Raw genomic sequence first — 27,131 nt, forward strand, 5'->3', positions numbered from 1 at the left:
ACAGAAAGGGATTTGAAGTTAGACTGGGAGAGTTCACCAGGAGAGTGAGACTAGAGAAGGAAAGGTATCAGTGGTTGACCAAGAAGACCAAGGAATGTGCACTGTGCTTAGGAGGAAGACCCAAAGAATCTGGTGTGCCAGAAGACTCACAGAGGATGTATTTCAGAAAGAGGGGAGTGGTCAACTACTGGAAATGCTGGTAGTGGTTCAGACACCGTAAAGTCTGACAGTGACCACTGGTTTTCACATGGCGGAGTCCACTGGGGACCTTCACAGGAGCTGTTTCAGCAGCGTTGTGGGGGTGAGAGCTGATTGGAACTGGTGAAGGAAGGAAGGAAGGGAGGGAGGGAGGGAGGGGAAGGAGGGAGGGGAGATAAATACAATGATCATCAATAACCCTTTTGAGGAATTTTGCTCTAAAGAGTACTGAAAATGAGGCAGCAACCAAGTTGGGAAAATTATCAGCATATTTGTATTGATGGATTCATCCAGTTGGAGAAGGAAGAACTGATACAGAAATTCATGGACCCGTGTCCTTGAGCAGGAGAAAGGGGGTGAGTTCTAGTTCATAAAGGGAGCTGTGGCCTCCTAAGCACAGAGAGCCCACCCACAGTAATGGGAGGGGAGCGGTGGAACAATTTTCATTGAGTAGATGTAATGTGCACTTATTGCATAATCCCATGTGACGGGCATGACTGCCTTTAGGGGTGGGTATTACCCTCACGCTATATGAGAAAACTTAGGTTCAAAGAGTTTCCTTAACTCATTTGAGACGACAACACTCCTAGGAAGGAGCACTGGGCGTGTTCAGCCAGGATCCGCCTCCCCTCGAGGGTTCCTTCCCAGTTATCTTCCAAAGCCTGCCTCCTCGGAGACAGTTGGTTTTAAGACATATTATCAGCACTCAGTTACTACCTCTTGAATGTTTATATTCTAGGTAGCATAGGAAAGACAAAAAAGAATAAGACATAATTAGTGCCTTGAAGAAACTTCAAGCGTATTTGGGTAAATGAGAAAAAAGAATAGGGAAGAGATTTAGAAGAAAAAGTAACTGCCCCACTATGTTCTTCAGAGTGAGTTTCATGGGAGTTCGTAGAAGAGAGAAGTCCAGGTCAGGGAGAGAGATCCCCAGGGGCCTTGGAGGCTGCCATCATGACAGTTTTCCTAGTAGTTGGCTACCTGTGATAAAATTCATCAACGTTCGATGCCCCTGGAGCGACCAAGAGCAGTGCACACAGCCATTACTGCCATACACACTTCTCTGTTTCTGTCATGTTCCCAATGATGATTGCGTAGTTGATGGTCCCATGTGCCGTGTGTGAACTGATGATAAAACATGTAAAGAGCGGCTACCCATTTGATGGCCCCAGTGGTCTTACCCTGAGCCGGTCTCCCCACCTTGTGCCGAGGAGTATTCGTCCGTAACTTGAGTGAAGAACAACCGTCTCTCGAACCTGGGAGTAGCCTGTCTCCCACCCGTGCATGTACATCACACGGAGATGGTTCTCATACCAGGAGGGCTTCGTGAGGTAGGAAAATATGGAATCTTTGGTAAATGCCCATATCGGGGCCCCCCAAAACCATTTGAACCATGAAGGGCTAGGGGGAGCACCTGGCGTGCCATTGCCAGTGCTCTAGGGGTGACGTTGATAAACTCCTTCTGCTCTGAGGACCTCTGAGCCGGGAGGCCAGTTCCGCTGCTGGTCTGGGACTGCTGGGACTTGACGGAGGGGCGGTGACACTGGGTGAGCTCAGGCCCACGCTGCCTTCCAGGCTTTGCCCTTGCCCGGGGGCTCCCTGCCAACACCAGCTGCCGCTGGTGCTCCCCGCGCAGGTCGGTCTGGATGGGGAGAGGAGGTCACTGCTGCCTTGTGCTGCCCTTGCCTGTGGGTCCCCAAGTTCAGAGAGCTCTTCTGGAGGCGTGTACAGCTTTGCTCTGCTGAAGGGACTCTAGTCAGCAGCAGTAAGTGCTTTGGTTCCTGATCCAGACTCGTACTGACAAAGCCATATCCTGTGGTCAGGGGATTAGAAGCCAAGTTTGTTTCTAGATGCTTCTGAGTATCTCTGCCTCCAGCCCTCCGTGTCCTGAAAGCCCGTCTCCTCGCGGCTGTCCTCTGAGGCTATAAGCCCGTGTACCATCCCCCAGGCACACTTGACTAAGATCTCAGTGTAGTTCGAATACCTAGAACTTACAGGCGAACATAGTTTCCATCAGTGATCGGAAGGTAATCGTTTCATCTTGGGTTTGAAGTTAGCATATAATAAAAAGAAATGTTTTACATATCTGTTGTTTTATCTTCCAAAATCACTTGAAGCCTGTTTTGCTCTTTACTTCCTAAAGAAGGAAACACACTGCATGTCTAGACAGAAAAAGGATCCCTTCCTCTACTAAACCTATACTTTCCACGCATAGCCCGGGTTGAGTTCGATACACACATCTGAACCAGCATGGCTGCTTAACAATCATATTCTTAATCTGGATAAGAGTCACAGGCATTTTTGCATCGAGCCCGTCAGCGGGCGCACACTTACCTCACCAGTGCTGTGTAAGGACAGAATGTGGTTTGCACGTTTCCCTGTGCAAGAAGGAGCAGCAGGGGCGAGGCTCACCTGGAGTTCCTGGGGGGAGATGAAATCGAGAAGGGTCTGGGGATGGGGACATGCTCCTTCTGAGTGCTCCTCGGTGTGAAGGGAAGGAGACAGGGATGTAAGAGAGCATCTGTGTGGGTGCTGGAAGGTGAGGCGCCATAGGAGACAGTCCCTTCCTTCTCTCCCTCCCCCCGGGACAGCGCTCTGGGTGAGCCATGGGTGAGGGCGGACACCGAGCAGGAAGTGAGCAAACCCTGTGTCTGATTTTCTGGCCAAAGAGATCTCAAATTCGCCATTCTACAGTATAAACTGTAAATATCTGTTCTTATTGTCCCTGAACATGGTGCTAATGAAAGCAGAGACCAATCATCAAGGGTGAATTATTTAATGCAATAATGTTTTAATAGCTGAGAAGAGACACAGATAGTGAAGATGCCTGTGGCTAATGGATTTCCCTGGTAGGAGATAAAAGGCTGATTACACAGCAGAGTCAGGGAGGACCTGGTGCATTAATGACAATTTATAGGTCAGCTCACTTACAGGAGTGATTTAAAACGCGCCATCTGTTCTCTAGCCGTGCGTGGGTCGGTAACTGTGATTCTAACAGACAGTCCGTGCCCGTTTGTCAAGAGCTGCTGCCGGGTTGTCTTTCTGAGTCTCGTTGGTTTGGCCCCATCATATTTTACAGACTGGACCCCCAGATTCTTTCCAGATCAAATTGTTTCTAAACTGAATGGATTGATAGCACTCACCCCTCCTTTACTCCTCCGTCTTCCTCTGCCAAGTGAGAGAATAGAGTCCCAACACCCTAAAGCATCCACTGTGCGTGGACTGGGTTAGCTCCTGTTGCATCTGCCCTGGAACTAGTTGTGTACCATCCGGGAGAGAGTCGAGAAAATGGTCCCTCAGATAGTTTTCTGAGTCCCGGGACTGAAATCCAGAGCCCCAGTTGCAGAGGGCATCAGCCAGTGCCCGCACTCACCGTTCTTTTCCTTTCCTTTCCCCCTCTTCTCGCCTCTGCCTGCCCTCAGCGCCCCTCTCCGTGCAGCTCCATCCCCTCCCCCCACAGGCACAGGTGCCTCCCCTCCTTCTCTCCTGGGGGCAAGGACAGGGAGCCCACCCCTGACCCTTCCCCATTTCACGGCTTCTATAATTAACATGCGGCACAGTGTGAGGCCCAAGTGTAAGGATGTGGAGCAACACTTCCTGGCTTAGATCCTGGCTCCGTGGCCTTCTAGCTGCAGTGCCCTCGACCGAGTGGCTGGACTGTCCTCTGCCACTCTCATGTCCCATGAAAATCAGGGTACTGGGAAGACCTCCCTCCAGGGGTTGCTGCATTAAATTATTCAACACACATTAAGCATTTAGAGCAATGTCTGGCACACAGAAACTGCACAATCAGTGTTGCCATTCATATAATTATGAGGCAGTTGTGTGGGAGGCCAGGCTACTGATCCTTTCTTGGGTCTGTGAATTGACCAGGGCTTTGTAACTCACCCCACACTGGAAGGAGGGAAAGAAAACATCGTCGGGCCTCTTTTCCTATCTATGTGTTGTGCTCATTCGGGAACTGAACCCATGTTTGTTGAGCACCTACTACATACCTGCTTGGTGCTTCTCAAAGTGTGACCCCCAGCTCTGCAGCACCAGCCTCTGCCGGGGCCTTTTTAGAAATGCAGATTCTCACCATCCTCCACCCCTTTCATCCTTCTCCCCGGATGTTCCGAATCAGAAACTCTGAGGGGGGCGCCAAGCAATCTGTGTTTTAACAAACCCCGAGAGGGCTTCTGATGAACTAAAGTGTAAGAGCCCCTGCCCTGGATGGAAAACATGGTCCCTGCTGGCCCCCAGGGAGCTTGAATGAGGCCCGGTCCCTGATCTCCAGGAACACAGAGACTCCTGGAGAGACAGGTCTGTGACTGCGGGCGACCAGGCATCCTGAGATGCACAGTGGAGCCACGGGGCCATGAAGGAGGGGCGGCCCGGTCTGCGTGCTGGGAGGAGGGTTGGAAGGACTTCCTAAAGAAGCAGTGCTTGCACTGAGTCGGAGAGAAAGACTGGAACTTCTCAAGCTCCAAGTGGGGAGGGAGAAGATATTCGCGGGAAGGAGTGTGTGTGCCCTGGTGCTGGGCGGACCTGCACACAGAACTCAGCTCTTGAAAATCGAGTCCCAGAGAGGAAGGGCTTGTGTGTAGTTCCCGTGTCTAAGCGTGCTCTGGCCTGCAGGAGACTCCAATAACTATATGAATGATTGGACACAAAGGTCCTACATTCCCACATACTTAACTTTCACTGAATCCCTTCTTTTCAGCATAAGATAAAACAAACAAACCTACTTGTAAGGGGTCTGCTTTACAGCACGAGACTCCTGGAGGAAATTCGCCAGTGACTGGACTGCTGAACGGCTGTGTCTAAAGCGTGGATGGGCAGGAGGGGACCTGTTACCACTAAATCTACCTGGGCAGCGCAGTGAGGCCCAGAGCACTTGCTTGGTGCCAGGTTTTCCCGAACCTGCAAGTTTATCCGACTGTGCACGCTGTGGCTGCTTCAGAACCACACGGGCCTTTACAGGAGACACCATGGCAGGTTCCTTACGAAGACGTGGAGAACCAAATGGGTCAGCGCGTTTCCTCCTGCTTTAGTCTCGACCGACTCTGCATGCGGAATGACTGGGTCTCGGCCTCTCCCCGCCCTGGGCTCGGAGGCCGCCCTGTGCCAGACGCTCCTTCTCCTTTCTTCTGGATGCCAGGGCAGGCTGCACAGGGCCTGGGAGTCCCCCCAGGCACCTCTGCATCTTCACACTGACCCCGGCGACGGGCCCGGGGGCCGATTCAAAAGCGAGGACATCTGCCAAATTAGACCCCCCGTGCTGAGGTTTCCCACCTTCGAAGCCACTCTAAGGGAGCCGTCCTGCGGGACTTCCCCCGGCTTCCCCGCCGCCGCTGTGCCCAGTCTGGCTCTGCGCAACCCAGCTAATTACAGCCCGGGCCAGCTCGCCCTGGCCTCTGATCTGACCGAGTCTCCAGGAAGGGCTGCTCTCGCCCGTGTTCCTCGTCTCCTGGAGCGAAGATCACAGGCACTTCAGAGGAAAGGGGGCATGGAGGCCACGGGCCCCTCCCCTCACCCCGCAGCCCCGTCCACTGTCTTCTAGGAGTACACGCCTCCCAAACACCCGCATGCAAATGATGGACAGATGGGGACCGACATACCTACTGTTCTTAGAACCAAAGTGGCGCTGGATTTGCCTTGACTTCTCTCAGCAAATCTGATCTTTTTTGGCAGAATCAAGATTTTCAATCTTGAAAATAACCCCCCAGATTAACTTAGTAAGTGAAGTCATGTTTTAACTTTTCTCCCCATTTGATCTCTGGGTTCACTGCTCTGCAGTCGTACTTGAGGAGTAAGCAAACCGGACCTCCCAGTGCGGGAGAGCTGTCCTCACAGCGCAGGCGTGGCTGCAGGGCGGCTCGCCTGGGTTGTAGAAGCATGGCCAATTTCCTATCACAGTGGAGGCATTGGAGATGTTCATTGCAAGTCGCTTCTTTTCAGACCACAGTTTTCGCATCTTGAAAAAGAGGGAGTGGAACGGGGCTCCAAGTCTCTGCCAGGGTTGAGGTTCTGTCAGCGTTAGGTCTTCCCCTACCGAGCAGCAGAAGGATCGGGGCGGGTGAGGGAGCGCTGAGGACGGAGAACAGGCCCTGGCTCTGCTCTGCACACACACACATACACACGCACTCACTCACAGAGACACACACTCACAGGGACACGCACACTCATAGAGACTCGCAGTCACACAGACACACGCACAGAGACACACACATACACACTCTCATCCTTTCTTCACGTGGATCTTGCACGACTAGATGCCCTTTGTTTCTAGGTGCACGTTAGAATGAGTAGTGTTACTGGTGGTAAACAAGCAGAGGAGAAAATAATACCACGTAATTTTTATAATAACCACATGCTTGTCACTTTGTAACACCTCGTGTACAGATCCCTCCACTTGTTCGTCCTGCGCAGGCTTATTCTTCTGCAAACATGCTCTCTGTGCCAGTTCCTGGGGTAAGCACTGGGATGACAGACAGACGGACTGCAGCTTTTTACATGGTTATCGTTAACATATCTTGAAAACAGTAACTAACTCAGGGAAGTTGAAATAGAAATCAGAACAGGGCTACGTAAGATCATCCGTGAGATTCCAGGCAAGAATCGTCCCTTTTTAACAGAAGGTCTCTGCCCGGAATCCGACGGCCGCTCCCCAACACACCGTAAACCTCACGGGCAGAGCACTGAGCTGCTTGTTTCTGAACTCGAAAACTTTTTGTTCTTTAAACTGTTTCTTTTTTTTTTCTGTTCACCCAGTGCTTCAGTTTCCTATAAGATCCACTTTTCTTTATTTCGGTCCTTGCCCCAGGGATATCCTTGGAGTTAATATTTGTGAAGAGAATATATTTGTTAGTTACCTTGTGTCTCAAGGACATAGTTGCCCTAAAATAGGCTGAGATTATTAGTTTTTACTACTTCGGCTTTGCATAGAAAGAAACGCCTACCAGCCACATAGCGTTGAACACACCAGGGACCGATCTGTTCCCCACCAGCTCCTCGCTTCCCGCTTCACTCTCTTTGTGCCCCAGAATGCCTTGGTCCTGGAGGCAAAGGCTGCGGCCGTGTGTGCGGGTTACACTGGCAGCTGGTGGCCAGTGTCGAAGGTGGCCTTGAATGCCTGCGGTCTGGTGGGCAGGACACGCATTCTCGGCATTCTGAGTGCCTCCAGACTGGGGCTGAGGCCAGGGCACAGAATCTTATAAAACGTGCCAGGGTGTAGAAAAGATTTTGGTAAGCCAGTTCACGCAGAAATCAGTGAAGACACTGATCCCACATCATTTCATCCTGAGCTCTTGACTTCATTTATCTAAATATTTGATTGATTTTTTTTTAACATTCCATGCCCTCAGTCATTGCTTCCTCAATATAGTGTACAACAATTATTTCCCCAAAGCTATATGCAAGTTGAACCAAACTTAGGTAAATATGGAGATTGAGGCTTGGTCTGCAGGGGAGGGGGAAAGTAAGTGCCAGGGGCCAGGGAGCTGGCTGGTGATGGTTCAAGAGAGCCTGGTTGCAAAAGGGAGTCATAAACTCCAAAGGGAGAGAAATTCCTATGGAACGGGCTAGTGTTGGCCAGGTTTGAAAGCCAGAAGGACTTCAGAGGAAAGACAGCATTCAAGGTCATAGGAAGACAGCAGTTCCTGGTGGCTGACGCTAATATGAGTGTGCGACTGTGTTCACAGACAAACACCATCGTGCACTGCTGCCAATCAAATCTTCCTGCAGCGGAGTCTGCAGTAATCAGCAAAAAGAACCAACCAAAACAGGACTCATGAATGGTATTGAAACATACACATTTAGGAGAGCTGTATTGAAGTTTAATAATGAGTCCTGCTTTAGGATTTCCCATTTGCTAGGTTTTGTGTAAGAAAATAATTTAAAGGATATGAAATTCATTGCCTTTGTTTTGAAAAAGTAGGGAAGTTAGAAACTACTTCATTTGCCTCTTGATGAGAAAATACTAGAATACACTTGTTTGATTTAGGTATGTGATAGGTGAAATAATCACATAAGCCATGACAATAGGTGAACTATCATGGATTTAATCATAATCAAGTTGATTATAAAACAACGTAGTTATCATTTCCTTCAATCTTACTGTCCCAGTCAAAACTGTATATTAAACTACTTAACAGGTTATTTTGTGTTAAGTTTAGAAAATTAAAAATCACTTGCTTTTTGTGTACAGCTACCAAATTTTTGGTGCACATGAGAGAGTCACTTATTGCATGATTTAGTTAACAGCAATGTTTGCTAACTGATTGCGAGTAACTCTAACTCCTTCTATTCTTGTTTTACAGCTTGGCTCATCCTCGTCTGTGCCTTTTACATCTATTTTTTCTCAGCTTTTTATGACTGTTGTGGTTCCTCTCGTTATCGGACAGGTAAGGTCTCTAATGCAGTCTGCTCTTTACAGATCAAATTGTAAGTTCTTGCAAAGTGTGAGGAGAGTTAAGGAAAGAGATGGAGGAAGAGACAGTTTAATGAAACACAGGTTGTACCAATCACAATAGTCTCTCTCTCTCTTTTTTTAGTTAATAATGATATGTTTTACAGATAGGGACACCTGCACAGAATCTTGATTTTTTTTTACATTTATTTCTCTTCTTTATAGCTGTGCAGCTAGCTTGGGGACATGTTGCAAGCCATTACCTTACTCTGTGACTTCCATTGCGGTCTCAGCATTTAGGACCATTGCTGGGAATGAGCATCTGTCTCTGGTTGGCTGCTTCCTAGACACCTCCAACATCAATTATCAGATTCATGGTCCCGTAATTAATAAAATAAACATTGAATTCTATTAGCTCTTAAATTAGATCTTAGAAAATTTAGTTTCCTTTATCATTCTTGTTGAAGTGGATAATGGAATACATTCTTATATTTCAATTTCATTTAACAAGGTAATAATAAGCATGTAATTTAATTATCAGCATACAAATTTTAAAGCAAGGTTTTTTTTTAACTCATAGGTAGCCAGAGTAAAGAAGTAAAGAATGTAACGTGCCACCAAATGAGCAAGTCTTAGGAAACAGTATGTTTGGATGATTAAGAGCATAGACAGGAGTTTAAGAGCAACTAGACTCTAGACTTAGTTCTACCTGGTATTTGCTGTGTGACCTTTGACAAATCATTTGATCTCCTTAGCTCTAGATTCGTAATTTATTAACCCGTGTACTAGTAATAATGCCCATGTGAAAAGGTGGTTGTGAGGACTAAAGGAAGTATGGATGCGTAGGAAGGTTTTGTCATCACAGAGCCCGACACAGGCAGTCACACCACCATTGTCAGATTCCCTACGAACGCTGAACGCTGAACTCCACGCTATGGAGTGTTAACTATAAAAATGATGTATGTGTAGACAGGTAGTATTTACATGTGGTCTCAGGTTGGGCTCCCTGGGAAATGCACTCTGGGACTGAGGTCTCCCTTTTGGAAGTACCCTTGGGCTCCACACCTCTGGGAGACTGGAGTAAGCACAATGGGGAGGAGGGAGGAGGTGACCGCGATGCAGCCATGCAGAGGCCTCCACACACCCTAGGGCAGGGCCCGGCTCAGCGGGGGGGCCTCAGACTTGTCCTGCCCACAGCAAGAGTGCCTGTCCTTACCCTCCCGCCTCCCTCCCACTCCCACAAGAGGGGTGACCTCGGCTGGACCTGCTCTCTCGGCAGCAGCTCCCACAGAAACACGGCTGCCATCTTTCCGTCCAACCCACACAGCCCGCGGATGCAGGGGCAGCGCCGCCTTCCTGGAGGGCTGGGTGCGGGTGGCAGCTCCCCGCATCCGCTGTACAGGCACTACTCTCTTTATTTTACTTCCACTTAGTGCTTAGAGAAGGGACCAAGTTTAGGATAAGGAGGAAGGATTTTGAAGCACCCAACAGATGCCATTTAATTAAATGTAGAGTCATACTTGAAAAAAAGACTTCTCCCACCCTGCTAATCACAGAGCAGGTATTCTGAATAAATATTCTGCTCCCCCGCCCCCACCTCCCTGACCTCTTGGCCACATTTCCTGCACTCACCTCCCTGGCTTTCTCTCCATTCCTGCTTAACTTCTCTGTTTGGTGTGTCTTCCCCGGCCACCCTCCCACCCCGGCTCATGGCTCATTTGACTCTTTAATTCGTGTCTTCTTTGAACCACCCACCTATCTAAGGATTCCCAGTTATCTTTATTGCAGCACTTTGTTCAATTCCTTTCGTGTCCTTTTTCATTATTACGTACCATTGGTTCCCCAGTTAACTGTTGGTCTCCCCCTTCAGACTGTAATGAGTACGGGAACCACATTTGTTGTGCTTACCACACCCAGAGCACAGGCCCCCAGTAAATGTGTGTTGAATGAATGAATGAATGAATGGTGGAAGGAGTGAATGAGTGAGAGTTCTATGATCAGTGACAGAAATGTTGTATCTTAAAGAGACATAATACCCACCTGCCCTTCTCAGCTATAAAAGACGGTTTATGCTGTGGGCAGTATTAGCTTAAACCCATACTTACTTTCTTGGATCTGAAAATAATTTCATGTACTAGCCAAGGCTCATGCATTTCTTTCTTAGTGGATCTGGGAAATATGTCTATTAATGATAAGTGTTTGGCTTAAAACATATGGACAAAGAAAAGATCTTTGCCTCAGTCATTCAGTAGGTTTTTTTAAGGTATAGGGCTACAGAATTTATATAATTAAGAATATTCATCTGGAAGAATTATGAATTGTTCAATTGTGTATCCTCTACAGGCCCAGCAGTAAAGTATTACAGTAAATCATAAGTAAAGGTAGCCAAAAAGTAGCATAAGTGTTGTTGTTTTTTTTCAAAGTACTCTAGGTACCAGAGTGCTTTAATGGTTTTTTCCAAAGAGGAAACCTATATATTTACATCCACCACCCCACCACCCTATAGTGCAGGGCAGGAATTACCAGTCACAGCCCAGTCTCCACCTGTAGAAACCGCCTTGCCTCCTCCCTCCCCTTGCTCCCTTCCTTGCATGCAGGGAGTCAGCAACCGCCACCATTTCTGCCCCAGAAACCATTCCTACCTGGCATCTCCAGGTCACACTGCCGGAGAGGATGCCACGCCGTCGCCGTCGCTTGTCTCAATCATTGCACCTCCCAAACCTGCCTCTGCTGTGAGCCTCTTCCCATTCCTGTCCAATGTCTTCACTGCTCCAGGGTCATCCTAAGAAACCAGCCAGGCTCTCCTTAAAAATGTCCTTTGTGGTTTCCTGTTGCCCATTCCTGCGTGCCCCACAAAGCCATTCATCATTTGGCCCCGAACTGCCTCTCCAGTGGCACCCCACCACCCTTCTTTTAGGTTCCTGACCTGCCCTGCTGTCTGCACCCCACTCCTGCCCCCACCCGGCCCCTCACTGCTCCATGCCTTTCACCCGCCATCCCATTTTTTCTGCCAGCAAACCCCCATTCGTTCCCTCAAACTCAGCACAGAGACACCCTCTGACATGCAGCGGACCTGCTCGGACACCCAGCAGGGACTGAGCTCCGGTGGTTCTCCCAGGGGCTTGATTCTACATGTATTGGGGGGGAGGGACGACTATAATTTATCTGCAAGCTTCCTAGAAGCAGAGACTCTATTACATTGCAATAAGTGCAGTTAACAGCAAACGCCACTGCAGGGAATGAGCTGTATAAGAAGACTGGCTGAAGAAAGGTCCGAATTCACTGTCACGGAGCCCCCAGCAGCCGTTCCCCGAGATCTCCAGCTTTGCTGGAGAGAAATGCATACTGGGTCTCACCTCGCTTCACATTCAGGAGCCCAGATGTGAAATGTTATGTCACGCTTCCCAGCACTCTCAGTCTCCTTCCTTACAGGCTTGCTTCTCCCTGCAAGGTCCCTCTCACCTCCCCAACCCTCCCCAGGTTGCCATTCCATTCCGGGCTCGCTGGCTCTGCCTGCCTCTCACACGTGCTGGCCTGGCCCCTGCCTGAGACACTTTGCACTGGTGGGTCCCTGTGCTCGGGACATGCCTCGCCTCCCCCTCCTCACCCGCCTCCAGGAGGCTCGCTGTCACCCCCTCCAGTTTAAGCCACTACTTTAATAGGATCATTATCTGCTTTCTGTTTCTTTGCTGTTTTTGCTTTTTACTTCTCTCCTCCACCTGGAAGGTGAGCTCCAGGAGCCAGAGACCCCTCAGGAAGTAGGAGTCCAATTTCTGTTCGTCCAGCTACACCAGCATCTTGACCTCTTACGTAACTCACTCATGCGGGCTCTGCGAGCCTGCGTTGTCGGCTTCAGCCGGCGCAGGAGACTCGTGTCTGTGTGAGGTTTCTGCCGAGCACAAGAGGGAGTTACAGTGGGAAGAATGTTCAGAGTGTTAAGTAGATGATGGGCGCCTGTTGTGTTCATTCACTGCGGTAGTTTTTCCTTTTTTACAAAGCATACTGTCTCATTTTGAATCTACTCAATATTTAACACAAAATATTTTAAAAGAAAAATGTTTTGTAAATTGGATGTGATTTTATATCCCTGACTATCCATTCCCACGGAATGTTAATGAAGAAACAAAACGCCTTATGAAAATTGATGGATTCGATGGGATAGTGGATAGAAACTGAAGAAACAATCTGAAGCCACCTCGAAGAAAAATAAATTTTTAAAATTCAGACTTAGCATGAAAAATTATCTACCATATATTCCCCACTCAAAAATCAGTTAAAATACCCTGGAAAAAAAAACGGAAACTGAAATGATAGCCGTTGCATTTCTCAGTCTTCTCGGTATGTGGACATGCGTCATCTGGGATGTGTGGGCTTTCCCAGTCTCCGCCTTGCAGGTCGTGCAGTGACGGATATGTGTCCCAGCTTGTTAGAAGCCCGAGGTCAGATTCAAGCCTCCCTTTGACCTTCACTGATGCTTCATTTAAAATAGAGAAAATCAAAATGTAGGAAGTGAGACAATAAAATAAGAGGCTGTGGGAGATTTTTTTCCAGCTCCACAGGAAAAAGCTAACAAGTGAATGAGAACTTGTCACTTAACTTGGAATGCCTGAGCTCCTCCGAGCTACGAGAGCACACGCAGGAGTGTGGATCCTGGAGGCAGACGCCCTGGCGACCTCACCAGCATGTGCCTGTCCCCCCTCGTCTTGGCCGTTTATTGTTCCCCACGAGGGACTTCTGAGGCGTCAATCTGGTTGTGTCGACGCATCTCGAGAAGAACCTTGTTTTCTATAAGAGGTTAAACATTTCTATAAGGCGAAGAAGCTTGGGGCATTAGAAAATGGTGTGGATGCCTGACAAACGGAGAATGATCGTGTGAGCTGTGTAAGTGGCCCAACTAAGAGAAGACGAGGCTTCCCGGGGTGGACGCCCGAAGCACGTCTTTGAGGCATATGAACTCCGCTTCCCCCAGTCATTTATGAAACACTCGAACACTTTTCCAGCTACACAGTGCAAACACAGCTGCTTTGTGAATTTAATTTTAAAGGAAGATGGAAAAGCTCCATAGAGCCTGGCAAGGTATAAAATGATTTACTTAGAAAACACAGATAAATATCACTGTAAGACTAAAAGACAGTGAAAGACAATCTCTTTTCCTCTAGGGTTATTGTTTCCCTTGTCAGTCTATCCAATTCCCAACTTTCTAGTCATTTTCTTTATAGAGATTAAGTGTCCAGATTAAGGCACTGATGTGTTTAGAAGAAACGGATTTTAGCCGGGAGGATGCGGGGCTCAGGAGCCCCTGGTACTGGCCGTGCTAGAAGAGCCCTGTGTACCATGAGCCCCAGAGTGTCTGTCATGAAGAAAGAGATGATTAGGTGAGCTAAGTCAGTTGCTGATCAGAGATTTGCCTGGGTTTTGAAAATGGACTTGACTTTCAAGTTGCACCTCGTTTCCATGTACTTGTGTATTAAATGGTCAGAGGGGACGGTGGTGGTGGGAGAGAAAGACACTTTTACTTTTAGAATTAGAATCATACATCCTGTAACCTATTGCAGAGGGAAGACCTTTGTGTTTTTAACAATTTTACAGGAAGACCACATCTATTTCAATAACTCCATGTAATTTCCATTTAGTTTTACTATACTTCCGAAATGAGTTGAGTTGTATTAAACTTGGGTAACTCCAGGTTCATGCTATCAAACATAACAGATTACCAAATGACCTTTTACATGAAGTCCCTCTACAGAGGGACTTATTAGCCTTCTAATAAGCAGCTCCCCCCACCGTGACATATGTGAACATGGGCCATCCGGGCACTCTGAGTGCCGTTATCCAAAACTTATAATATTCTAACACATCCGTGCATATGCTGTGTAAGGGGCTGCTCTTCTTCCTCTGCATTGCACTACATTTTAACTTTAAAGAAAGAAAGGAACACTAGACAATTACTATGGTTTAGAATCACTTCTCCCCCCCCCAAAAAAGCCGTAATTTTTAATAAATTCAACCGTAACTTTATTTTTTTTAAGATTTTATTTATTTTCAGAGAGAGGGGAAGGAGAAGGAGGGAAAGAAACATCAATGTATGGTTGTCTCTCTCACGCCCCCTACTGGGGACTTGGCCTGCAACTGAGGCATGTGTCCTGACTGGGATTCGAACCAGAGAGCCTTTGGTTTGCAGGCAGGCACTGAATCCACTGAGCCACACCAACCGCCTCAACTATAACTTTAATTACAAGATCTACTTTTTAAAAATATGAACCACTCTTTATCTGGGCATACATGATACTCTTTCCCCTTCATTCCACCCCACCTGAGCTTCAAAGTGTCCCTATATCTTTCTTGTACCAACTGGTCTGCTTTCTGCCAGGACTCCTTCTACTAACAACTTACTCGGTCTTTCAGAAAGGATGAAGTTGATTCAACAGCCATTTGTTCAAAGGTACTCTTGAGAGTAGTTTATTTTGCTCTGGAGTGTCTGTGAAGGTGTGCTCCATTGCAAATTAAGGCTTTTTAGTGACAGAGCAGAAGATGACAGAACCCCATCAGCCTTGTCAGAAGTTCCCTGACCTCATTATTGTTCATGGATCATGGTAATTCAGCCTGTTGTGAGATCTCATGTTCAATTATGCAGGATAATGAGTGGCTCAAAACTTAATATGTCTCAACTGTACTCCCTATTATGGGGCTTGCTCGGCTTCTTTAAAAGTGAAAGGTTTTAAATAGAGTGGCTCACTCTTACATCCAAATAAAAGTTATCCCCAATATTCAGCCTGTCCTGATTTTAAATATCTGATTTGGTTTTAAAATCTGAGAGGACTGCCATATAACTTTATATTTCACTGGTCCCTGTGTAGGAAAATTAGGACAGGTTGATTCATTTTTAATTGTTAATTCTGGAATTCTAAAAGCATGCAAATGGCATTTGTCTTTGGATTCACAAAAACTCTCGATATTCAGAGTGTGAATTATTCAAGCTCCCACAACACATGCACTTTCGCTTTTCAAGCATGAGTTATAATTTAATTAAAAACTTCTGGTGCATTGCTAGCATTTTAAATATTAATATGTTCCATGGATCACTTCCGATTATCTACTGTCTTGAAATTCTTGAAGCTGTCAGATTTTTAAGATTCCCAAAGTTGCACTTGGAATTGTCTGTTGAGGCAAAGGGGACTGTGGTAATTACACACATCCATTAGGATGAGCAGAGGAGATAAACTTTGGGGACGCTTAATGGGCAAGTCTCAGTGACAGCCAGCAAAGAGCATTTGGGAAGATGAAGGATGGATTTGAATGCAGTTGAAAATATACTCTCATTACGGACACCAGAGGAAGTTGCATTACAAATGTAAAGTTCCCCAGAAGAAGAGTGGCATGGCAGAGAAGCTTTGAAATCTGCTGTGGCCACCATCCAAGCCATTCCCTTCCCTTTACATCTTCCTGCTGTCAGAGTCACTCTGAGGTGCCCCGTTCCACCCCTGTGTCTCTGCAACGGGGCCACCTGTCGATCCCTGTGTTTCAGATTGTCCGGAGGTACATCAAGGACTGGCTTGAGAGGACAAAGCCCCCGTTCGGCGCTGTCAGCAGCAGCGTGCTCCTCATGATCATCTACACGACGTTCTGCGGCACGTTCTCCAACCCGAACATCGACCTGGACAGACTCAGCCTTGTCATCATCCTGTTCATCAGTAAGTCGCCGTCCCCTCAGCCTCCTCAGCGGCAGAGGGCAGCCACTTGTGTGTCCTGAGTCCATTTCGAATGTTAGCTTGGTTAGAAAAGGAGACTGCGTTTCATACTCTTGTATGTGCTCAGTGACTTGATCCCGTGCACCTGTTTCTCAGAAAGACACCAGTCGTGGCCTTTGTCTTTTTACGTCTGATTTACAGCAGTTGATGCCAGCTGGAAGAAGCCATAGTATCTGTCAAATTCAAATGTTAGATTGGGCACTTTTTTGCCAATTTATATTACTATAACTAATCTTGTTCTTTATCATGAATGAAAAGTAGGATTTCTACCATATGATACTGCTTTTTAATAACAGGTGGTTAAAATGTGAATATTTACATCACCTTTCTATACTCAAAGTAATAGAATTTCATTGTAAGAAGTAGCAGACTGTAAAACGCAAGTGCCGGCTCAAGAATTTGGTAATGTACTATCTACCGCTGCTTTCGAGGAGAAGGCAGAGCTGCAGAGTTGCCGTAGAGACCACATGGCCCTCAAGCCTGACATGTGTTTGATGTGGCCCTATGAGTAAACTCTGCTGACTTCTGCTCCAGAACAGAGACGGCAAGGAGAGGGGTGTCCCCGGCAGGCAGCCGGAACCACGGAAGAGGCCAGTCTGGGTATATAAGTCACCTGGTCCTGGCTTCTCAGTCTCCGTCAGGCTGCAGGCAGAGCTCAGGACAATCGTTTTAAATGTGATAAGTAACTAAAACATTGGTTGTTAACAAAAAAAAGAAATCTTTTGTTCTATTTATCCTGTACTACTAAAGACAACTTTGGGTAATTGCCCTATCAAATAATCTTATGTTATTAAAATCAAAATGAGTTACTCCAAAATATTTATTATAGCCTACTGTATTTATGCTGTTTGCTGGAAATCCTCAGTATAAACCAGCCCTCTCTAAACTGAACAAATTAAATAACCAAATCTTAAATCAAAGAGGGTTTTAGATCTGTTGTGAGTAGCAGACCTCATAGATTTTATCTGAGGATATTGTCAATAAGAATGGGTTAAGTCCCCCTAATTTAATGATTCTATCATTCCAGCAATTTATGCTTATTTATTCATTTGTTTTTCTATTTGAGTTCTCATAAATTTCAGATCAAACGAAGCATACCAGTAAATATGCTACAGATACTGTTCTTACAGGCCTAATTTAGATTCAATCTTTTCTTTTTTTCAGTATTTTCTATTCAGCTGAGTTTCATGCTTTTAACCTTCATCTTTTCAACACGGTAAGTGATTTGGTATTTCTTGCTGTGACTGGTTTTCTAAATGAGGACCTGTGCCCTTGACTTAACCTCTCTGCCACCACACTGTTCTCATCTCTCTCCCGTCTGCCTGACCTTCCCTTCTGGCTCCTGCCACCCTCGAGTTGGAGACATTCTGAAAGTGTCTGTCCTCGGCCCTTGTCTCACGTGGGCACATCGTGTGCTTCGGCAGCCTCTGCTTTCTGCTGGCCTGAGCTGTCAGCTGTCAGCTGGTGGTTGGCAAGCCCGGCCCTGAGCTGCAGCTTGACTGACTACCTTAGCGCTCACCATTAGGTATCTTCACCTGACCGTCTCAATCAGACCCCGCACTCAAGGTACTCAGAATGGAATCCATCTTTTTCCCTGACACTTTCTTCGTCTCGTGTGTTTACTAACTGTTAATGGAACCACTGTCCATAATTACTCAGACCAGCATCCTTCACATCATTCATTTTTCAAAGTCTCTTGACTCTGCCTCTGTAATATTTGTTGTGCTTCCACAGCCTCATCTTGCTCGAGACCATTGCAGTGGCTGTCTTACTGGTGTTTCCACTTCGAGGCCCAACTTGTTTATGCATTTCATGCTGCTTCCAACGACTCAAAGTTCTGAGGGCAGTGCTCGCGTGTAGAGATCTGCCCTGGGTGTCCAGTATCTGCAGAGTGAAGTTCACTTTGGGGGCAAAAGGCAACATCCGCCTCATGAACCACTACTAGCAATCATGCCGTCTAAGCTTGTGGTGGAGGTAGAGTCTTTGCTGTTCCCTAAAAGATCCCACGTTCTCATTTCTGTCCTTCGCTGAGGCTCTCCCTGTGTCACGGTTGGTCTCCACATCCTGCTTCATCTTTTCTGGTCTTAAAGACTCACCTCCAGTGCAACTTCTTCCACCGGTATTAATATACTCAACAGATACTACTTGAGCCTTTGGCATGAGAAAGTCTCCATAGCTAATGTCAGAAGTAAGAGGTAATTTCGGTCCTGCACGAGCCTATAGACTAGATGTACACACTGATAACTGAGCGTCCCCGGAGTGGTACGGTGAGCCAGCCTGTGGTGGGTTCAAAGAAGGAAGCCCTTCCCAAGAACGTGGTAGGGCAAGGCTCCTGGCAGAGAAGGGGTTTCCCATGAGTCATTAAGACGGCCAATGATTCCGCAAAGAAAGAGGCAAAGAGGGGGCCGTGGTGGGAGAAGAGACAATGATAGAAATGGGGGCACACACAGAACACGCTGGGACAAGGGGAGCGGAGGGAGGACCTGGACGGGGGAGCTCGGGACTGGCCGCCGGACCTCGGATGCCAGGTAGTGGCGATGCCTGGGTCATTTATGAGGCCCGATGCTGTTGGGGTGGCGACCCTTACGGCACGTGGTCGAGCAGGAGTCTGATCAATAAAAACTCATTGACCGGTATAATTTGAAGCATTTCACCTCACCTGTGGCCATGATTTTTTGAGTAAGAGTAAAGCCTAGAGCCACTGAGTGACAGAGAAAATGTGACTGACTTGGGTAAGTCTGAGAGGAGGAGCTATTTCCAAGGCTTTTTCGGTAAATGGCTTGTTAGGTCACCTTGGAAATGATGGTTTGCCTTTCACCAGCTCTTTGTTTACTGGTCCTCGAGGCCGAGTGATCATCTGGCCCCTCCCCCTGTCCTGTCGGACGAGGTCAGCTGCAGGGTCCCGTCAGTGCCCGTGGCTGAGTGATCATCTGGCCCCTCTCCCTGTCCTGTCGGACGAGGTCAGCTGCAGGGTCCCGTCAGTGCCCAGAAAACTCCTGACACTCCCAGAGCGGCCCCTGCCGGGGCTGCTGAAGGAGAGAGGGCGGCATCACAGCTGCTGAATTAAAATCGGGAATCCCATCCTGAAGGAGGCTGGACTTTCACGAGGCCTCGTGGTGTCGAGACCCTTTTGCTGTACCTTCCTCTGCCTCCGCTGAAGCGCTGCTGCGTTTCGAACTCGCCCGGCCCAACGTCAGACGCGCCGTCCTTCCACAGACACCGGAACGTGGGGTGGCTGTCATCCGCTCCCTGCGCACGGGTGTGCAGCAGCCACCAGGTAGTCCGTCAACAGTCGGGGATTTTCCAGTGGGCCCAAATTTGGAAGATGGTTTTCACTTTGTTTCCCTGCCGAGAGACCTTACAGCACCTCGGGATTCTGCTGGAGGAGTGAAATGGCCAGCATTCACTGAACCTGCCCCGTGCCGGGCATCGTGCTGGGGCGCATGCGCTTGCTGTTTCTCCTAAGTCTGGCAGCAACGACCGCGATACTACGCGTGTTGCAATTTTGCAGATGAGGTTCCACGCTCAGAGCAGGTTAGTTTAGTCCCTTGCCTGAAGTCAGATTTTAGTAGTTTAGTGACTTGCCCCATGTCAGATGGCAAATAGTGCACCTAGAATTGAAGTCCACTTCCATCTGCTGTTTCCCAAAGTGCTGACCCGTGCTGCTTCTACTGCATGGAACTCCCTCAGTTACCTTTAAAATTCATAATGCTTGTTCGCTTAGGGAGTGTATAGAGAATGTTTAACTGGATTCTTCAAGTTCACACAGAAACACAAATTAATCAGAGATACCAAGAGTTGGAGCAAGGACCCATTGCTTTACATGCTGTTTAATTTAGTTTTCTTGCCCTACTTTTTGTTCCTTCCTATTTAAAATTGGTGAAATTGGCCTGTGGGTTTCTTTCATCTTTTTTTTTTTTTTACCAATTCAGTAAATGTAAAACCAATCCAAATATCAAGACCCAAAAATCACAGCACGGAAATCTATCTTTTTTGTACAGCATGCCCGTCACCCTCCCGTGATGGAAGTTTAGCGTAACCCAGGAGAGACCCAGCCTGGGAAATTCAACTCTCCTGCAGCACCCTGCTTACCCGGTTCACATTTCTTAGATTGACTGACTGGCATGTTGTCATTCTAGTGTCTGGCACGTGAACTTCGCCTACTCTGAGTATTTAAAATACATTGGAGGGTCATTATGCTGTGCTCTCACTGCTGTAGCTATAGAGCAGTGTTCAGGTTATAAATCCCACCTCTGGAGCCCAACGGACTTGAGTTTCAGTCCTGTTTAATAACTTTGTAACTTCCGTCACTTTCCTCATTTATAAAACGGAGACAGTAGTCGTACCTATTAGCATTTCCAACTTTGTAAAACATTCTTTTTGACGTTTCTTTGTCACAGTTGCTAGGAAATGAGAGTTGACTCATCAAACCAAGAATCAGCCATCCACAGTGACCGAAGCTTTCTACAACTTTGAGAAGCTGTCAAAGTTAAAAAAAATGTTGAAAAAGCTTTAGAAAGAGAAAGCAGTCATTGGGAGCCTTTTAAAAATATATAAAAGACAGTTTGATAAGCAGATAACAGAGTAACAGAAACCAAGAATGTCACTAGAGTGACAAAAGAAACCATTAACAAGGGAAAAGGGAGAAAACAAATATTCAAATATTTGTGTAGGCCTTTTAATCCTTATCAGTACGCTTTCCCTGTGCTGTCTGGGGAGGGGGGGGGGGCCCTCACCGTAGCCCTGGGAGGGAGGAGGTGGGGAGGAGGGGGGGAGAGAGAGGAGGAAGCTCACATTGCTGCTAAGGGTAAGGACAGTTGTTTGAGTGCCACTCAGGCCATGACACAGGAGGTCATCTCCTAAAACGAGCAAGGACAAAATGCACCAGGTCCAGGGGTTAACAAAGGAGAGCACTTCGCATGGAAGCTTCCTCCTCTCAGCACGGCGAGCTCAGACGGAATCTCTCAGAGGGGCCTTCCTACCCCACATTTGGAGGTTCCACCGGTAAAACCTTCTGACATGTTTTCCTCTGTGGATACTGCAAAGGAAGGCAAAGTAAATATCATGTGGAAAACGCTGATTGAAAGCTTTGTAAGGGGAAATAAAAAGACCAGCTGGGAAGGAAAGGAAATAAACATCTCAGGGGAAGCCAAAGTGATCAAAAGAATTATAAAAACAGGATAAAAAGAAAATCAATATTAAAAAGAGATAAAGTAGAATTAGAAAATAAATAGTAATGTGATTCCTTTCGAAAGTGTGAGCAGACACAACAGAGATGCTAATCACTGAAATAATTATAGTCGTTACTGTTTCAGGGCAATGCACAGCCCTCCTCGTTTTTCTGGGTCTTTCGACCATCACACCCTCCCTCTCCCCTGAGAGTGTGGCTGAGGGAAGGGCGCTGAACACGATAGCTGCTCTCACCTACTACATTTCATGGTGCTTTTTTGTTTTTTGGTGTTTTTTTTTTTAATAGTTTTCTCCTCCGAGGCAACCTTACCTCCAAGGTTTGGGGCAGCCTACTGACTGGTTGTGAGACTTGAAGGAAGGTGTTGAACCCTCCTGTGCTTCGAGTTCCCTTTGTGGAGAAAGCAGGGCAACCAGACCTCGCAGGGAAGCAGGACATACGGGCAGCAAAGGGCTTAGAAAGCAGTCGGTGTTCCCTGCTGTGGTTACTCAGCCCCATGCATCCTCTTCGTGAACGGAGGGCTAAGTGAGCATCTGCCGCTCTGTGGCTTCCCCAAGGTCCACGACGTGAGGTGGCCTGCTACTTGATAAGTAGAGTGTGAGTCAGCCCTGGTTAAGGGGAATATTGTTTTTAACCTTAAACACTCCATTTTCATTTGCTGGTGCTTGCCCCCGACTGACAGACTCTGTCAGTAGAACTGTGGGGCCTGTAGCCACCCCCCAGGGTGGGCCTGGCTTCTGTTTCCTTCCCTGAAACCGAGGACAGTTAGGCGTGTCCGCAGATACCGGCTTCGGCCGCGCTACACGCTGCTCTAACCAGCGGCAGCCGGTAAAATCAGAGCCTTCTTGACCAGAGAGGTTTGGGCACGTTGGAAATGTGCTGTCATCTGGGAAAGAGTAAATAGGAAGCAGAACAAAGTTCCCCGAAGGAGACGTGTATTGCCAGGCTCTCTCGGGGGGTGGGAATCCAGGGGCACGAATCCAGATGTGCCCACCATTGGTTCTGCACCAGGGCAGCGGGAGACGAGAAAGCGATACCCGTGAATACACTCCTTCGTCGTGTTGCGGGCACCGCGGGCGGGCACCGCTGGAGAACAGTCTGGAACTAGCCCGGTAGTCATGCTGCGTGCTGCACAGTCTCGGGTGGGCATCCCCTCCTCTTCGAGTTCTGTGCTGCTTGTGAATTGACCGTGTATCCTAGTCCCCAGCCTGCCTCCTGCACGCTTTGCTCATTTCTCAGGTTCCCAGGCCTCAGAATTAGCTCTGAAAGAAAGTAAAAATCCCTGGTGTACGTTGCCTCCACTTTCCCACTCTCTACCTGAAAATATTCTGTACTTTTCACGCACCGTGTCTTCCTCTGTTCACAGCCCACAGGCGAGGGGACACACCCCTTCTCAGACTGACCCCCCACCCCCAGTCCTGCCCGCTAGGGCCTCCGAGAGGACCTGGCTCTGCTGTGGTTTCCGCCCGCTGCATCTCCGCTCTCCCGGGATAATCACGCCAGATCTCCCCTGACCCTCTTCTTCCCTTCCCCGGGTTTCTGGAAAGCACCATTCTTCTCACCTTCTCACAACGATGCTGTGCACAGTCTCAATGTGCGCAAAGCTTCCCATTTCTCTTTACTCCCTCCCCCCTTCGACAAAGCATCACGAACAGCAAAATAACTAGCATGTATTAAACATTCGCAGTGGGCCAGATTCTTAACAAACATGGGCATGTACCCTGACAGTGACCTTCAGAGGCAGGCAGGGAGGTGGTCTGGATTTAAATTCTGGTGCATTCGCCCCCAAAGTCCGCGCTCTTGAGCTGTCAGGAGGGAGCGTGTATTTCGCGGAGGCCAACACTTGACAAGTTCTCTCCATTCTGTCTTCGTGTCTCTCACCGCCGTCCCCCGCCCTCGCCGTGGTTCTCCCTGCCTCATCTCATCATCCTCGGGCACTTACCGCGCCGTGCGCTTCTCCTCTTTAGCCTCCTCGTCCCATCTTGCCAAGCTCATGCTCCTTGTCGCAAGCCAGTGTCCCCGCAGCACACAAGGCGCCCAAAGAACTGCTGTCTGCCCGCGGCCCCCGCACGCCCACACACACGTCAGTCTCCCTCTCCCCGACCTGGAGCGCACGCCCGCGCGTGTCGAAACCCGTTCTTTCAAGGCCCGATGCACTGTCGTCGCCCTCAGGAGGCTCTCCGGGTGCCCTGTCATCCCCCCCCCCCCAGCCCCCTGCCAAGCTGGAGATCATCCTTCCGTGCGGTGCCCAGACTCACTGACACTCCTTCCCCCTCACTCGTCCTCGGTCTCTCTCTCTCTCTCTCTCTCTCTCTCTCTCAGAGTCCGTGTCTGTCTTCCTGTGCTCCTCGCGATCACAGAACCGCACGGAGCTCCTTTCACACCAGGCCTCCATCACAGGGTGAATGAAGGGGTCGGGGAAGGCGTCGGCCGTGGCGTACGGTGTTGAAAAAATAAGAGTGGTGTCACAGTACAAATAGGAGACTGGAACGGGGGAGCAGTGAGGCAAGCTTGTTATATACTCAGGCGATGCGCACCTGCCATGGAGAATTCTCACCTGAGGTGAGATGCCAGAAAGGCCGTTTAGAAAGCTGTGATCAAAAAAAAAATGAGCTGGAGGTGAGGCTGTTCAGGAAGCGTGAGCCTATGCGACTTTTCAGGAGAAGACCAAAGGGCAATGAACTCTGTCTTACCGTATGTGTAAGGGTGAGGAGGAGGCGGAGGAGGGGCCCTTCTGCCCTGCAGTGAGTATATAACGGAGAAAGCAGTATGCGGGGCCTGTTTAGAGAAGATCGTCTGCCAGCACAAGTTATATATGAGGCTCGGGTTGCTAAGGGAATGGTGGGACCTCTCCCTTTAGAGGTCCTCAGAGGTTGGATCGATTGTTACGTCTGCAGGCACACACACGCAGTCAGGTTCCAGAGCATTTTTCCGTTTGCTGACTCTTGCCTGAGTTCAGGGCGGGGAACCAATAGGTGCGCTGGGTCTCCAGGCCCTGATGCTGCAGGAAGCAATCGTTTCTAACAGACCAAGGACACAATAATAATAACTGCATTTCTAACCCTTGTCCTAGCTCCCTGAATCTTTATCCTCCAAGCCAGGAAACCCGAGTACGATGTGTACTGTGACCCCCATAACATTTAACAGCTTTTGATTGAGGTTTTTTTAAATACTGAACATCTTATATAGTAATCGTGGAAAGGGGCGGTGAAGAGCGCAGGCACCGGAGCCGGGCTCGATGGAAACCCTGGCTTTGTCACTCACGGCCCCCGGGGCCCTGGGTAACTTACACCACTCCTGTGCACCGCAGTTTTCTTGGCCCCATGCCATCAGACGCCCGTCTTACAGAATTGTTATGTTTACATGCAGAGCACTTGATACACAGTAACTGCTGAAAATGATTACGTTTCTTTTACTGAAGCATATGATATCGAATCTTTGTTCACGCCGTGTACTTCTCAAATGGGTCAGTTTGCTGCCAGGACGTGTTGCTCCTTGCCTGAGCAGTTTGGAGATGCGTGGACCCTTTCCAGCCACGAGGGTAATGTCCCGTGGTAGCCAGTGCCTTAGCTAGCCGAGTCCTTGCTGCGTGATTCTCACGAAGTCCCGCACCGTGAGTTGATGACAAGTGTGATCTTAGGAGACTTCTACCACACAATTTTAAAACTGTCTCCTTTTCAAGGATAAATGACTCAGAAATGATTCTCAAAAAAGAAATTCAGACACTTCTGTACATTGGGGCATAGAATTACTTCTGTCACCAAGATTGATTAAAGGGGTGTTAATGTGAAGGTAAGTACTACATTTGATTTAGGATATGTTAAATAGGCTTTTCATAAAAGCATTCGTAAAACACTTTCTTTTTTTTTTTTTTGTGCCCCTAGGAATAATTCAGGTTTCACACCAGCAGACACTGTGGCCATCATTTTCTGCTCTACACACAAATCCCTCACATTGGGTAAGTGAATCACGGACTTACAAACTAATTTACTATTACCTTCAGATAGTTACATCTTATGGTTGTGAAATTCAAGCAACTCTTCCAATTAAATGGAATGGGGTTTTGTCCACTCTGTTAAAGAACACTAGCAATGTGAGGATGGATCATTGCTTTGAAATATCCTTGTATGATTGAATCAATTTCTGAGGGCCTGAAAAATCTTTTCAGTGCTCATAAAAGGTTTTCAGTGTAGAACGCCAGTGTTAAAGGCTGGGGCCAGGGGCGCAATGGGCAAAAACTTGGCTTTGGGAGGCTCTAGAGTTGCTCCTGGGAAGTGTTACCTTATTTCCTGAAAGCTTGGAGCAAGGTGGAAATCATGTTATTTCTCTAATTTGATATTCACATTAGTTTGAAGTTCATTTCAGAATGCTATGTTCCTTCTATAAAGAAACACAGTATCATTATTATTAACTCAATCTGATTAGCACCTACAGTGAAATAAGTATTTATTTAATGAACAAAAAAATAGACTGGGAAGAAAGATGCCGTTTTCAACTTAGTTTTATCCGGTTTAGTGGCGTTGTCCCAATAACGTGTCTAGACATCCAGAACCCATGTTTTCGGTCATAAAGTAATGAGAAACTGTATTGAAACACATGGCATTCACAAACCCCTTGGGCTAGGAGGCACACTGTGGTAGAAGCTCATTGTAAGAACTCCTTTACGCGTCGGCACGTGACTCACTGTGGAGAAGGAAGAACGTGACATCACTCTTGAGTCTGCACACAGTAATGCATTCAGCCTGAAACCAGAAAGCAAAGACATCCCTAATGTTTTTACCAGCCCCACACACATTTGTCTGCTCCAATCTGTTGTCAGTCTTGCCAGGTTAGGGAAACGGTTTAGAAATGGGATAAACTCTTTAAGGAGCAGTTGCTACCTAGGGCTACAGCTTATTTGAATAAATTACCTATGTATATATACATATGTGTCTATACATATCACATGTGCATATATGTGTGTGTGTGTGTGTGTGTGTGTGTGTGTGTACTGTTCATACATTGCTGTATGTTTGGTAGGTTTTCCTTATAATTGTCATCAAATTGAAGCTGAAGGAGCTTTCAAAGCCACATTCCCATCCAGATTTTGTGATCTTGGACAAATCACTTAACTTCCCTGAACCGTAGCTTTCTTGTCGGTAAAATGCGTGTGGGGGGGGGGGGGCGGGTATAATGCTCACTTTGCAAGGGGATTGTAAGAATTAAAAATAGAATTTGTTAAGTGCCTAGCACAGTACTTGGTAGCTGGCTGTTGTTGGTGGTGGTCAGTCCATGCCAGAACGTGTGTGCATTGCTGCGGATTAAAGGGGACAACCCACCGAAAGAGCTGGGGTGCTGCCTGGCACACAGCAGATACTCTTTCAGCAGTAGCTGTTGTTACTAGTTATTTACTTGCTACAGTACTTACGAGTCTGTTACCATTTCCAGGGTTCCTGTCTCCCATTTTATAGATTTTCATGTAGCAGGTGTGGTTCAATCACTGACCTCCAAGAAACCATCTTACACTGTTTTGTTACTGTGATGTGATGTCTGGATGTCCTTCTGGGTCTCCTGAAAACTAAGGGGCTGTTATAAAGGTAGCAAGTCCAGAGGCAGATGCCACCAAACG

The 27,131-nt window shown here is 47.7% G+C and overlaps 1 protein-coding gene across 2 annotated transcripts in view; it reads left to right on the forward strand.

Moving 5' to 3' along the window:
• Positions 1-27,131, forward strand: part of SLC10A7 (solute carrier family 10 member 7) — a 199,107-nt gene that overhangs the window by 148,508 nt on the left and 23,468 nt on the right. For both annotated transcript variants that reach the window (XM_045831729.1, XM_045831728.1), the window contains 4 exons: positions 8,499-8,582; positions 16,113-16,278; positions 17,500-17,551; positions 25,408-25,481. In XM_045831729.1, coding sequence (XP_045687685.1) covers positions 8,499-8,582; positions 16,113-16,278; positions 17,500-17,551; positions 25,408-25,481 — 376 coding nt within the window. The remainder of the gene's footprint in view (positions 1-8,498; positions 8,583-16,112; positions 16,279-17,499; positions 17,552-25,407; positions 25,482-27,131) is intronic.

This window comes from Phyllostomus hastatus, unplaced genomic scaffold (assembly GCF_019186645.2).
Source record: "Phyllostomus hastatus isolate PE091 unplaced genomic scaffold, TTU_PhHast_1.1 phas_contig_159, whole genome shotgun sequence".
NCBI classification, from domain to species: Eukaryota; Metazoa; Chordata; class Mammalia; order Chiroptera; family Phyllostomidae; genus Phyllostomus; species Phyllostomus hastatus.